This window comes from Leucopleurus acutus (genome assembly GCF_964270905.1).
Source record: "Leucopleurus acutus genome assembly, chromosome: 16".
Lineage (NCBI taxonomy): Eukaryota > Metazoa > Chordata > Mammalia > Artiodactyla > Delphinidae > Leucopleurus > Leucopleurus acutus.
Window position 1 is genome coordinate 79759209 of NC_139158.1, and position 14763 is coordinate 79773971.

At 45.1% G+C, this 14763-nt stretch overlaps 1 protein-coding gene across 1 annotated transcript in view; it reads right to left on the reverse strand.

The window, feature by feature from the left end:
* Nucleotides 1-4685, reverse strand: part of BCAS1 (brain enriched myelin associated protein 1) — a gene marked incomplete at its 5' end in the record, with an annotated part of 96303 nt that extends 91618 nt beyond the window's left edge. Inside the window, 2 exons of the mRNA XM_082857356.1 lie at nucleotides 2025-2103; nucleotides 4614-4685. Coding sequence (XP_082713482.1) covers nucleotides 2025-2103; nucleotides 4614-4685 — 151 coding nt within the window. The remainder of the gene's footprint in view (nucleotides 1-2024; nucleotides 2104-4613) is intronic.
* Between the last annotated feature and the right edge of the window lie 10078 nt (nucleotides 4686-14763).

The window sequence follows — 14763 nt, forward strand, 5'->3', positions numbered from 1 at the left end:
TAGCAAATGACTGAATCTGAGGAGGAGATCGTGAGAACCTCTGATTTGTAGCCAAGTAGGAACAGAAGTTGTGGGTAACCTGGGGACTCCCCACTTGCCATTGGCAACTGAAGTGGGAGGTAGTCTTGTGGGAGTGAGCCCTTTACCTGTGGGAGCTGCTGCTAACTCTGGGTTGATGGTGTCAGAACCGAACTGAATTGTGGGACACCCAGCTGGTGTCACAGAATCACTTGTATGGAAAACCCACACATCTGGTGTCAGATGTGGTGTGGGTAGCAGAGCATAGCGAGGGGAAACAGAGAGCAGTTATTTTTCTTACACTAGGAAATTCTAAAGCCTCTGGAACCAATGCTATGATTCATCTCATTGTTCAGGAAATGAAGCTGAAGCCCAGAAACTTACATGTAGAGGACAGCAACCATAACTATCATATAATCATGATAGCTGATACATACATAGCACTCACTATGTGCCAGGCACTGAAAGATACACTTGTATTATATCTGATATCTGTGTTGTAGGTACTGTTATTATCCCACTTCACAGACAAGGAGGCTGAGGTTCAGAGAGGTTAATTAACTGGCTCAAGGTCACACAGCTGGCAGGTGGCAAAACCAGCAGTCTGATTCCAGAGTTCATACCCTCAACCACTGGGCTATACTGCCTCATATAATTTATAGATATTCCTCACATCGTAGGACTCAGTCATTTTTGATGCTTTGAATTTATAGCCTTATACTCCAGAATGAAATCAAATAGGTAAGTTACATTGTCCAGTTTTAATACTGCCCTCTGTTGTCTTCTATATTTTACTTGTTTCTTTGGAATTCCTAAGTGCTGGGTAATATGTAAAATGCTTGGTGAATGACCTCCTTGAGTCCTCTCAGCAATTCTGTGAGCTAGGTGTTCTTATCCCCACTTTACAGATGAGAAAACCGAGGCTTAGAAAGCCAAACGACTTGCTCCAGGTCACACAGCTAGTAAGTTGCAGGACAGGGATTTTCACTTTGGTCTGTCGACTCTGAAGAGGCCAGACTCTTAGTGTTTCTACTCTATTGCTTTTAACTCATTGCTGTAAAGCCTCGGCCTCTTCCAGGCATCACACATACTCAAGAGAGATGAGTACTGTTAAGAGTTGAATTGCCGAGGAGCTTCCCTGGTGGCGCAGTGGTTGAGAATCCGCCTGCCAATGCAGGAGACACGGGTTCGAGCCCTGGTCCGGGAGGATCCCACATGCCATGAAGCAACTGGGCCCGTGTGCCACAACTGCTGAGCCTGCGCTCTGGAGCCCACGGGCCACAACTGCTGAGGCCCGTGAGCCTAGAGCCCGTGCTTTGCAACGGGAGAGGCCGCCGTGGTGAGAGGACTGCACACCACTGCCAAGAGTGGCCCCCACTTGCCTCAACTAGAGAAAAGCCCATGTGCAGCAACGAGGACCCAATGCAGCCCAAAATAAATTTAAATAAATAAATAAATAAATAATTAACAACAATAAAAAAGAGTTGAATTGCCAAGAAGATGAAGTCCTAGCCCCCAGTTCCTATGACCTCATTTGGAAAGAGGGTCTTTACAGAGGACCAAGTTAAGATGAGGCCAGTGGGGGTGTGCCCAATCCCACAGGGCTGTGTCCTCATAAAAGGGGGAGGTTTGGACACAGAGCGGAGAAGGAAGATGCTATGAAGACACAGGGAGAGCACCACATAGAAGCCAAGGAGTGCTTGAGGCCACCAGGAGCCAGGGCACAGGCAGGGGAACAGATTCTTCCGCAAAATCTCAGAAGGCACCAACCCTGCCCACACCTTGATTTCCAACTTCTGGCCCCAACACGGTGAGACAATACATTTCTGTTGCTTAAGCCACCTGATTTGTGACACTGTGTTTGCAGCCCCAGGAACTAATACAAGTGTCTTCCACGTGAGTCTGTGGCTTCAACTCTTCCATCTTGTTTCACCATCAACAGGGATCAGCAGACCCTTCACCATACCCCCAACCCCCAGGAGGAGCAGTCCCCACGTGACACTGACCTTCATGGTAGAGTTGAACGGAGTGGGTGGATACCATCACCGGCATCCCATTTTGACCACACTTGTCGCCAGATGCCACCTGGAACAGAACATGTGGCAGTATTAGCCGAGTCTTTGGGGAAAGTTGGAAAAACTCAAGGAAGAACTTCAAGGCCACAAGGGTGCCTCACAAAATTAAAGTCTGCATTTCTAGGAACTACCCCGTTTTCTATCACGCCTCAGAGAAACTCTATAACCCGCTGCAAGGACTGGACTCCTGTGTTGATAAGAGCTTTGAATGGTCTCTACCTCCTTTCAATGAGCCCCACAGCACGAGCAGGACAGACACCCTCGTACAGATGGGACACACAGGCAAACTGGGGTGCTGGTCTGACCAGGGAGGGGACAAGAACTTGACATGCTGTGAGGTTAACCACACTCCAGGGTCCTGCACACAAGCACAGGCGTCTCTCGTCAAATACAGGAAGTTCGCTGTTGCTATTTTTCTGCTCCGTGTCCACTCCTTCCCCTGCACTGTTACAACCCCCTTCCGATTTTAGACCACTGCCCTGAATTTTTTTCTCTTCTGTTATTTACTGTAGACATTTAAAAAGATTATACATATATATGTATGCACAGATGTACAGATATATACACACGCACATATACACATACACTCACATGGAAAGGAAAAAAGGTTGCAAAAAAGAATGTATGTTATATAATGTCATTTTAGTAATAAAATAAATTATACCTCTAATAGTTGGCATTAACTGAATATTGATTATATGCTAAGTACTTTGCATATCGTGTCTTATTTTGCCAATACTATTAGTAGTATAATATATGTTAATAAGTGAAGAGAGAAAAAAAACCTAAAAGACTAAATACTCACCTCCTGATGATGGGAAACTACTGGGGAGATGTGGAAGATGTTTCTTTTCTTTATATTTTTGTAACAGTTTTGCTTAAAAGAAACCTGTGTTGGGAGTTCCCTGGCAGTCCAGTGGTTAGGACTCGGTGCTTTCACTGCCGGGGCCCAGGTTCAATCCCTGGTCGGGGAATTAAGATCCCCCCAAGCCACATGGTGTGGCAAAAAATAAATAAATAAAAATAAAAGAAGCCTGTGTTCCTGAATTTATCATTAACCCCACCAAGAAATCATAAAATTGAAATATCAAACTCATGAGATCATTTGGGTCTGAGGTCATAACAGGCATCCCTGGGGTAATACTTGGTGTGCAAATTGATTTACTTGGCTCACAGAAGTCTTGTTTGTTTGTTTTTTTTTTAAGTATTTTGGAATCAGTTGCCAATATTTAAAAAATCAGGAGGTTGCATTAACACCATTTTCCAGCTTCACATGAAAAATAAGTCTCTGGGAACGTGCTGAGGGTGAAGTTGTCAGAATCAGCTGTCTGCAAACGGGCTTCACCCTCCTGCTTTGCTCATTTTTGTCACTGCCTGGTCCTGGAGGCCAGAGGCTCCCAGACTCGGAATCATTTGCGGATCTTGGGAAACTACTGATGGCAGGGCCCCTACCCAGAGGTTCTGTTTTAGTTGGTCTCAGGTGGTGCTGGGCATCGGGCGTTTTCACCATTTCCCAGGGATTCTAGTACATGGTCAGGTGTGAGAACCTTCTCTGACTGCAGCCTTCTGTTCTGAGCAGGAATTCCCTCTATGCTGTGATCAATATCAGTTCGTAGGTATTACCTCCTCCTACAATGATCTCCATGTCTAACTGGGCTCTAGATCTTAAACTGAATTGATTGCAGAAGCACTGGTGGTGGACATTTAGCTTCTCTGCTGCCTGCTTGTAGATCTAAGGTCTAAGGAGAAGCATTTGAGTGTCCCTGGCCCCAGCCCTCCAGAGCAATCTTCTAAAGGAGGGATTCACAAACAAGAAGTTCTACACGCTGGCTGAACACGCAACAGCCGAGGAGCCTTGAAAACCCAGGTGCCGCCCTGGTTCCCACACACAAATTCTGATTTCATTGGTCTAGGGTACAATTCCAGCCTCACGATTTATTTTTAAGTTTCCCAGATGATTCTAATGTCCAGCCACGGCTGCAAACTGCTGATCAAAAACTGGGTTTCTCATCCTCAGCACTGCTGATACTTTGGGCTGGATCATTCTCTGCTGTGGGGCCGTCCTGTGCATTGCAGGGTGTCTAGTAGCATCCCTGGCTCTACCCACTAGATGCCAGTAGCACTACCCGAGTTGTGACAATCAAGAAACATCTCCAAACACTGCCAAGTGTCCCCTGGTGGGGAGGCAAGATCACCCACAGTTGAGAACCCCTGGTCTAAACCCACCTGGGAACAGAGATCAGATTGGCCCCAGGGGAACCAATCACCATGGAGACAGGTTTCATAGGCTCCCAGCCCTGCAATTTCTGACTCAGCAGGCCTTGAGCGGGGCCTAAGGGCCTGCACTCTTAACAAGCTCCTTGATGGGTTTTGGAGGTTTGAATACAACCGAACAACCCCTGGGAAAAGCAGCATCAATCACGCCTCTGTGATGAGCCCTGGGCAGGCTGTTTATTCTGCCGTTACCCCCCCGACTCTCCCAACTAGTAGCTAATGACCCAGTGACCATAAATACACCACCTTGTGAGTGTCCGCTTCCGAGTCGTTCTCTTGGTCCTCGACTCTTTGGGGGACACTCATTTGGTTACCCATTGTTCCTGCAACAGAGAAAAAGAGAGACACAGAGAAAAATGAAAACCCAAGACCAGCAGAAGTCTCACTCCTGCCTATAAAACTAAGGTGCAGAGAATGCCAAGGTATTGTGGGTATATAATCACAAGCCCCAGGTAGACCAATTGCTTGTGTTTATTTTGGGGAATGAGGGGAGATTTGGGGCTCATAAATCCAACAGAATTAAAGTCAAATGCAGCCCCAATTTTCAATTACATTTCATTGCTGGGAGAATATTATCATCTCAAAAATGATACTCCGTGTAGATAACATTTTCTTCTTTCTTAGCCAGTCACAACTATTATATCAAGGAGATTTTAGAATGGGGACAGTTAAAATAATACTTATAATTTGTAGTATTCTCTGATCCTCAAACTAAATTTAGTCCCTTTAAAACCTCTCATAGGACTGGCTTTGTTTTTCATAGCACTTAGCACTACGTGTAATTATATGTTTATTTGGCTATATCTTCATTCATTGATTCAACAAATATATAGTGAGTGCCAGCTCTGTACCTTACGCTGTGCCACACACTAGAGTTACAGCTGTGAATTAAATGGATGAGGCCCCCGACTTCATGGAGCTGAAATCTGTTGGGTGGACAGACAATAAACAAATAGACAGTAAATCCACAAATCAGGCCGTTTTCGATAGTTCAAGGCAGCATGGTGCAGTGGTTATAAGCACAGACCGGGAGCAAGACAACCTGGGCTTGAACCCTCTCCCTGCCCCTCACTGCTGTGTGTCCTTGGATGAGCTGATTAGCCTCTCTGTGCCTTACAGGACTGCTACAAGGACACAATGAGTTAATGCTTGTAAAGCGGTTAGAATAATGTGTGGCTCTTAAGAAGCAATATATATGTTAATGTGTTATCAAAACACATAGGATTCAGTGCTATGAATAAAAAGGAAATTTGTAACGTAACAAGAGGGGGGCCACAGCAGAGGGCAAGAGGTGGCAGCGCTGAATAGGATGGTTCTGGAACGAAGTAACAATTGATCTAGATTTGGAGGGCAAAACAGAGCATTTAACTTCTGTCTGCCTTCCCCAATAAACTGTAAGCACCACGAAGGCAGGGACTGTCTGTCTTTACCCACTGTTGTATCTCCTATTCTCAGCACTGCATTTGCATTGATCAGGTGCTAAATTATTACTTATTAGTTGAGTGGAGGGAATAATCATTCATAACAACCCCTCACCCGGCAGGCAGGCGCTGAACTAGACACTTACCCACATTATCACTAAACCTCTCAAGAGCCTTGTTAGAACAATAATGGTAATAGTTAACAATAATTTAGCATGTTCTCGGTTCCAAGCACTGTTTTCCAAGAGCGTTTCCTGTACCGTCTCCTGTAGCCCTACACACCCGTGTGAAAGAGGTGTTGCCATCGTGTCCCTCTAGCTGAGAGGAAGCTGAGTCACAAGGAGGTAAATTACTTTCCAAAGGTCAGCCTGTTAAAGATGGCAGAGACTTTGTAAAACAATTATACTCCAATAAAGATGAAAAAAAAAAAGATGGCAGAGACTAGATTCAAACACCGGCTGCCTGTGCTCCCAACCACTGGAATGTTCCACATATTACTTTACAAGGGGAGGTAATAATATGTCCCACATATTATTACCTCCCCTTGTAAAGGAGGGAATTGAGTCTCCCAAACTCACCCAGGACACATCCAGAAAATGGCCGAGTGAGGATTTGACCCAGAGTATGTCTGGTTCCAAAAGTGGGACTCTTTCAGCCACTCCAAGCTTCCTTACTACCTAAAAGCTTTTCCACGCACACAAACGATTCCAGCATAGCGTGCGTCTCCAAAGACCTGGCTGCTGGCTCATCTGCCCTGATGGCTCCCAGAATAACAGCCAGGGCGTTTGCTTTCTGGCTGAAAGCAGCCAGTGCATCTCCAAGGATTCCCATGGGCCTCTGGCCCATGGTATGAGTTTTTATGCCCTGGTAATAGACTCAAGTAATCAGAAATTGGGGAGGCCAGAAAAGGGCTTTCTTGGGGGAACCTGGTAGATATCAGAATCTGGGGATTATATATGTTTACTAACTACAACATGTAATCAGGCTGAGCAGTGCTAAAACATACAGGACACTAGTTATGTTGCAATATTTTCTATTTATAAAATCCAAGATATACATACTTACAATAGGCCATCACTTCATCTATAAATGGGACTTTATGAATAATACTGAATATTCAAGGCCAGGGTCAGGAAATGACAGCTGGGGGACAAATCCAGCCTGCCGCCTGTTTTAGTATGGCCAGTGAGCTAAGAATGGGTTTTACATTTATAAGTGGTTGGAGAAAAAATCAGAAGAATCATAGATTGTGACACATTAAAATTATATGAAATTCAAATTTTGGTATCCATAAATAAAATTTTATTGGAAGACGTCCATGCCCATTCATTTATGTATTATCTACGTACGTCTGCTTTCATGTACTGAGGCAGAGTTGAGTAGTTGCAACAGAGACCATATGGCCTGCAAAGCTTAAGATATTTACTGTCTGGCCCTTTCTACAAAGTTTATCACTTCTGCTCAAGATCACCCTGGGTAACATATACCCATTTTGCAAATAAGGAGATTGAAGCAGCTGAGAAGTTAAGTGTTGCCCAAATTGAGACTGACCAGGATTTGAACCCACTGTGTATAAAAATAATGACAACAACACTCTAACCATAGTAATGATAAGATAGTAGTAATAATAATAACAACAAATTTGGTGAGTGCTTACCATGTGCTGAGAAACTGCTCTAAGAGCTTTACTTGCTGTAAATGAATTTATTCCTTATAGCAAATCAACAAGGCAGTGGCATCATCATTCCAGTTTTACAGATGAGAAAACTGAGCTTTGTAGGTTAAATTCCTCGACCAAGGCCACTTGCAAAAATGGACACACACTAGATGACATCTCCATCATCCAGGTTTTATAAAATTAAAAATTATTTACCAAAAGATTTACAAACTTTCAAAGTTCCTGTTATTCAATCTAAATTTAGTCCAATTTGGGGGCTTCCTTCAATAAAAATATTTGAGGTTATGAAAAAATCTTTGGACTGGGAGAGGTGTTATGTGTGCAAGCAGGAGAGAAATTTTTCAACCCACAGAGTTCGAGTTCGAGTTCGGGTTCCATTACCTCAATCATTGCGCTTTTAAGGAGCCTCTTGGCAGATTCAAGGCCAAATGGACTCAGAAAAGGAAAATCCATTTGCACGTCTTTTGCGGGGACAACTTGGACTCAGATAACATTGCTTTCCACCAGCAGTTACAACATATGTGTTGTGAAATTGCTCCTGCCCTTCCTTCAAATTTTGCGAGGAGCTGGATTTCCACGAGACAAAAACAGTTACTGCCACCTATTGGTCAATGTCAGTATCGGCAGAAATGAACATATTCAGCCTCCAGGGCAAGGTCAAAATGTCTGGGGAGGTCAAAGGAAACGGTTTTACATTTAGCAGTTAAACCTTCCGATAAAAGTTGGCAAGACAGTGGCAAGTCCTCTAGCCCCAAAGATAGTACAACTAATAAGACAATAATGATGATCACATCTGCCTTATGACGTGCCAACCCGGTGCTAAGAATTCTGGGTGGAGAGCACTGCAGGAGGATAAAAACGTGGGCTCTGGAGACAAACCACCAAGTTGAGAATCCCTGCTCGGCTACATACTGAAGGAGTGACCCTGAGCCAGTGACTGAGCCTCACTGGGCCTCCGTTTCCTCTTCTGTAAAATGGGGATAATAAGGGCACACACTTAAGAGTTTCATGGGAGTTAAGGCATTAATACGTGGAAGGTGCCCCGAACAGGGTCTGGCAACGCAGTGAGTACCCTGAAGGTGTTCTTCATGATTAGAAGTATCACCATGATCATCACTGAGATTTTCAGTCATTTTCCCCCAGTTGTCTGATATGATCAACTAAAGAACTTTGCAGCACTTCTGATTCCCATGATTGTCTCACCAAAAAGTCAGGTTGGGGCCCTGGATCTGTAATTTTAGCAAATGCACACAGGTGATTCTCACGAGTAGGCACATAAGGGGAAACACCGTGATGGGGAACATCAACCAGGTTGTCCCGGGAATGAGGGCATTCTGGGATGCAGGACTTGCCTGTTAAAGCTAGGAAAGTCCTGAGCAAACCAGGATAAGCTGATCACCCTGGAAGCCAGGTCGGGGACTCTGTGAGGCAAGGGCCCTTTTTATCCCCATTTAGCAGATGGTAAAACCGAGGCTCCAGGTGGTCCAGATGACAATTCCTGTCTGTGATGAAGTTTTCTCCAGTCTCCAACAAAGGAGAAACATAAATTAGATGACAAGTTTTTTCATCAAGAAAAACATATTCTTTGAAAGAGCTAGGTTTTATTTTGGGAAAAAAAAAAAAGTTTGAAGGTGATGTCAAAATGCCCCTTCTTTGATGAACTGATGGTGTGAGTTGTTTTGTTCTTATGACCTTATCTGACATTAAACACACGCCTCCATATGGCAGAGGGGTTTGTTTTTGAAATTGGACTCATGTTTGAGGGCCCAGCATTTGGAGAACATGGGGTAAGTCTTTGGATGGGGCTCATTCAGATGAGAAAGTCCCTTTACTTCTCCGCTTCCCGACTGTGTCCTTGAGGCCAGTCTTCAAACTGGGTTACACATTAGAATCACCGTTGGAGATTTAAATGCCCGGGCCCGGGCTCCAGCCAGACCCATTCCATCAGACTCCCCGGGGTGGGGCCCCGGCATCGGAATATTTTCAAGATCTCTGGGTGACTTCCATGAGAGCTGAGGCCAAGAGGTGCTGTTTTGGATATTCTGGGGAAGTGAGCATCCCCCAGGCCAGGGACCCTTCCGGATGCCGACTACCCTGGTACCCAGAACCAGGCTCGGGATTCTCAGATGGAGGAAGCGCATTGGCTTTCAGGTCCCACAAATCACCATCAGCCTGGGCATTTGAAAACATTCACAACCCTTTCAAAGCACTTCTTTTTTTTTTATTGGCTGCACCGCCCATGTGGCATGTGGGATCTTAGTTCCCCGACTAGGGATGGAACCTGCACCCCCTGCAATGGAAGTATGGAGTCTTAACCACTGGACCACCAGGGAAGTCCCGCACTCCTTTTTGAGCCCTCTGTTTTGTCAGCCCGAAAATCAGAAGAAACCTCCTGGGTCTCCGGCTTTCCTTCCCTGAGAATAGGGGTGCAGGGCACACTTGCTCCTAGACAGCCTCACCTCCTGATTGGTTGTTGAGAAGTGAGGGGCACGTGCCCCGCGGGAGGAGGGTAGAAGGGCAGCCTGAGCGGGGAGCTATCACTCTCCTCCGTTTCTGGGCACCCCCTCTTCCCCCTCATGAAAAAGAGCTCTGGAGTGACACATGCCTCTGTAAACCCCACGATTGTGAGGCTTTGCGCCAAGCACTGGGCCCTTTCAATGCATTTTTCTTGTGGAAAATGACAGTATTCGTAATGGTGACAACAATAAGCATGTTCTGAGTGTTTCCTATGTGCCGAGCACTTCTTTTTTTTTTGCGGTACGCGGGCCTCTCACTGTTGTGGCCTCTCCCGTTGCGGAGCACAGGCTCCGGACGCGCAGGCTCAGCGGCCATGGCTCACGGGCCCAGCCGCTCCGCGGCATGTGGGATCTTCCCGGACCGGGGCACGAACCCGTGTCCCCTGCATCGGCAGGTGGACTCTCAACCACTGCGCCACCAGGGAAGCCCCCGAGCACTTCTGATTTGTGTGTATTGACTTCCCTTGGCCCTTTTGCAACCGCTCTCTGGGTTAGATGCTATTTTCTCAATTTTCTTTTTTTTAATTGAATGAAAGAGTCTTTAAATTCTACAGTGCTTTACAATTTTCAAAAGTTTCACACACATGGTTTCATATAATCCCATAATAACCGTTTCCCCTTACCACTATATTGCCCCTCCCCCGTTCCCTCTCCCTACTGGTAACAATCCGTTTGTTCCCTATCTCTGTGAGTCTGCTTGTTTTTTTGTTTTAGTCACTAGTTTGTTGTATTTTTTAGATTCCACTTATAAGTGATATCATACAGTATTTGTCTTTCTCTGTCTGATTTATTTCACTTAGCAAAATGTTCTCCAAGTCCATCCATGTTGCTATAAATGGCAAAATTTCATTCTTTTTTATGACTGAGTAGTATTCCATTGTATATAAATGTGTGTGTGTGTGTGTGTGTGTGTGTGTGTGTATCACAACTTCTTTATCTATTCATCTGTTGATGGACACTTAGGTTGCTTCCATGCCTTGGCAATTGTAAATAATGCTGCTATGAACACTGGAGGGCATGTATCTTTTTGAATTAGCATTTTTGTCTTTTTCGATATTTTCTCATTTTTTTATGAGAAACTGAGGCACAGGAAGGTTGTGACACTTACCCAACAATCTTTATACATCACAGTAGTGTGTGGGAAAGGCTAAATGAGGTAGGCACGTAGCAGGCACAGAGCTAGTATATTAAATTATATAATGTCTGGTGCATTTGGTCCCACTTATCCAGGACTATATATTTACATTTTATATTTCAGATCTTGTCATATTTCTTGATGAGTTACATTATGATATTAAAATGTTCTCCTTAGGGGCTTCCCTGGTGGTGTAGTGGTTGAGAGTCCGCCTGCCAATGCAGGGGACATAGGTTCGTGCCCTGGTCTGGGAAGATCCCACAGACCACGGAGCGGCTGGGTCTGTGAGCCATGGCCGCTGAGCCTGCACGTCTGGAGCCTGTGCTCCACAATGGGAGAGGCCACAACAGTGAGAGGCCCGTGTACCACAGAAAAAAAAAAAAATTCTCCTTAGAAATATGCTTCTGTTTCTCACAATGATTCAAGAGCAGTGTTTCTCAAACTGCGGGCCCCCCAGGGGACATTTGGAAATGTCTGGAGACATTTTTGATGGTCACGACTCAAGATGGGAGGCTGCTACTGGCATTCAGTGGGGAGAGACCAGAGACACTGCTAAACATCCTGCAATGCACAGGGCAGCACCACAACAGAGTGATGTGGCCCCAATGTCACTACGTGGAGGCTGAGCTGAAAAGAAAGCAGTTCATGCAGGGTTTAGCCCACTGGCTGGTGCACAGCAGTTGAGGAATAAAGATTAGCTATTATTATAAATGGTAAATAAAGTGTGCCATACTTTAAAAACAATAACACCTACTATTTCTACAGTGCCTTCTCTATGCTGGGTATTGCTCTGAATGCTTTTCTGTATTAACTCTCTGTATTAACTTTTCTGTATTAATTTTTTTATGCTTTTCTGTATTACATCCTCCTAAGAACCTCATGAGGCAGATATTCTTTTGGTCCCCATTTTACAGATACAGAACCTAAGCCCAGGGACCCTAAATTTCTTGCCTAAGACCATGCTATGAACTGAATTACATCCCCCTCCAGATTCACATGTGGAAACCCTAGCCCAATGTGACTGTAGTTAGAGATAGATTAGAGGAAGTTATAAGCGTGGGGCCCTAATCCTCTAGGATTAGCGTCCTTATAAGAGGAGACACCCAAGAGCTTGCTCTCTCTCTCCCATGTGAGGACACAGCAAGAGGGCAGAGGTGTGAGGACTGCAAGACAGGAAGAGAACTTTCACCAAAATCAGAATTGGTTAGGATCTTGACCTTGGATTTCCCAGCCTCCAGAATTGTAAGAAAATAAATATGTGTTGTTTAAGCCACCCAGTCTATGGTATTTTTGTTATGCAGCCTGAGCTGACCAATACAGATGATCAGCTAGTAAGAAGAAACATCAGGACTTAACCCTTGGCAGCCTTGTTCCAGAGTTCAAACTCTTAACTTTCTTACCTTTACTGTCTCCTCTGCCATATAAGTTATGCTATATTTTATTTATTAATACAACATAGAATATTAAATATTTATTGCATATGTGTTTTTGCAGTGAGAAATTAAAATCATAACTAGTCAAGGAATGTAGCCAGATCTAAAGTGAGGAATAAAAAATTGAGAAGTCATCAATAATCTTTGGAAAGATTTAGCCCGAGGGCTTGGCAGTAGTCAGATGAGAAAATGTTAGTTTTTACTATTTAGTTCTCATATTAATGTTATGATCCCATTAGCTCTGTGGTCTGATCCACAAGTAAATTGGCCATTCTGGAAGTTTCCTTTGAATCTCTCATTTACTCCAGTGATTTGTGTTCATGTGGCTTCATTTAATTTAATCAATTAATTAATTTTAAAGATTTTTAATTGAATAAATTTGATGTGTAACATTGTGTAAGTTTAAGGTGCAACACGTTACTTTGATACATTTATATATTGCAAGGTAACTGCCGATGTAGTGATATTTATCACATTACACAATTGTAAAGCAATATTATTTTCTATACTCATTTTACTGTGTACTAGATCTCTATGGCTTATTTATGACTCGTTGCAAGTTTGTTCTCTTAGACACCTTCACTTTTATCCCCTCCTAGCCCTCCCACCACCGCCAGCACCTCCTCATTTTAGTTACAGCTTAACAGTATGCCGTCCTCCTGGGAACAGATCAAACACCAAATATGGTACAACCTGCCCTGGAGAAAGAGCATTTCTGCAGCTGCCTTACCAGCCGGCAGCTAAATGACTGTTAAATGAAAGGAGGAGGTCCTCGAATGGTGGAATGGCGACAGAATTAGTCACCAAGTAAACAGAAACACCTTTGATCAATGCAATGCAATGCAGGCCAACTGTGGCCCTTCTCACCACCCATTGAAGGCGGTGTCAACATGGCCAGGCTGGCACACCAGCAGAAGCCCTCTGCCCCCCAACTCCAAAGGCAGGGTCAGGATGAGTAAAGAGAACAGACCTGCTCTGCCAGGTCCCATAGTCCTGCATCTCCCCATGGTCCCCAGCACCGTGCTGGGAAAATGGGCTGCAGTGTGCAGTGGTGCAGGCTGCCACCTGCACGAGGGAGCACATGAGGACTGAAATCCATCCGTCTCTGTGCTCCCCAAGTCCTGTGCCCTGCGCCCTGCCATGGGCCCATGTGGGCCCAGGGGAAGGGGCTTCTTTATCAAAATGGCGCTGAGTGTTTTAGGAACGCTTCGTAACTGATGTCCTGCTATTGGAACACTCCATTGTGTTTGCATCCATTTACGCATTGTTGCTCCTAGAAGGGTCAGAGCTCAGTATCTTATTCTGAGCGTTGCATCAACCATTTTTAAGCTGATAAAGATAGCAGGTAACATTAACTGCAGGCTTACCATGAGCTGGGCAGGGCCAGGAGTAGGGTGGGACAGGAGAGGCATCCGGGTGCAAAATGCAAGGAGGCTTCCCCCTCTTAGGTGCAGATGGGCACCTAAGAGTGAGTGCCTCCCCGAATTTTGCCTCCAAGGTGCCTGGGGCCAGGCACTTTATTTACATTGTCTCTATTTTCTCTTTCAGCAGCCCACATTATTCCCCCATTACACAGATAAAGAAACTGAGGCTTAGTGACACAAGCCCTTCATCCCTAGAATATACGCTCCATGAGGGCAGGCACCTTGCTTTTCCTGCTTGCACAGAGCGAGCCCTCAGTTCACCTTTGCTGATTAAATGGATAAAGGAGAGTAAAGTAATCCTGATCAGAAAGAAAGCTCTGGAGAGGCAGAGCTAAGGTTGAACCTGGTTCCACGTGACTCAGGCACTCAGATCCTTAACCACTTCCAAGCCCAGGTCTGGGCAGCAAAAGAAGCTGCTGACATGGTGACACTCCACAAATGTTTAACCCGCCAGCAGCTCGGGCAGGCCTGTGGGAGCCGAGAGCAGCCCTCCCAGGTCTTTTCCAACCCTCTCCCTGTGCATCCCCCTCACTGGAAACAAGCCAGGATGGGCTTTTCCAGGCCCATTACTCTCCTGAAGCACATGCCTTTTTCCTAAAAAGACAACCCTTCCCAAGTTTCAGAACCCTTTGGAAAAAACACCCACCATGATTTGGGACCCCTTAAATTGAAAACTACATTAGCACAGCCCTCTCTTGCCTTTTATTTAGGGAGAGAGGAAGGATCTATACACCCTAGGCATCTAGGGCAGTGCAATCGGAGCAGAGTGCCATGAGGATGGGGCCAGGT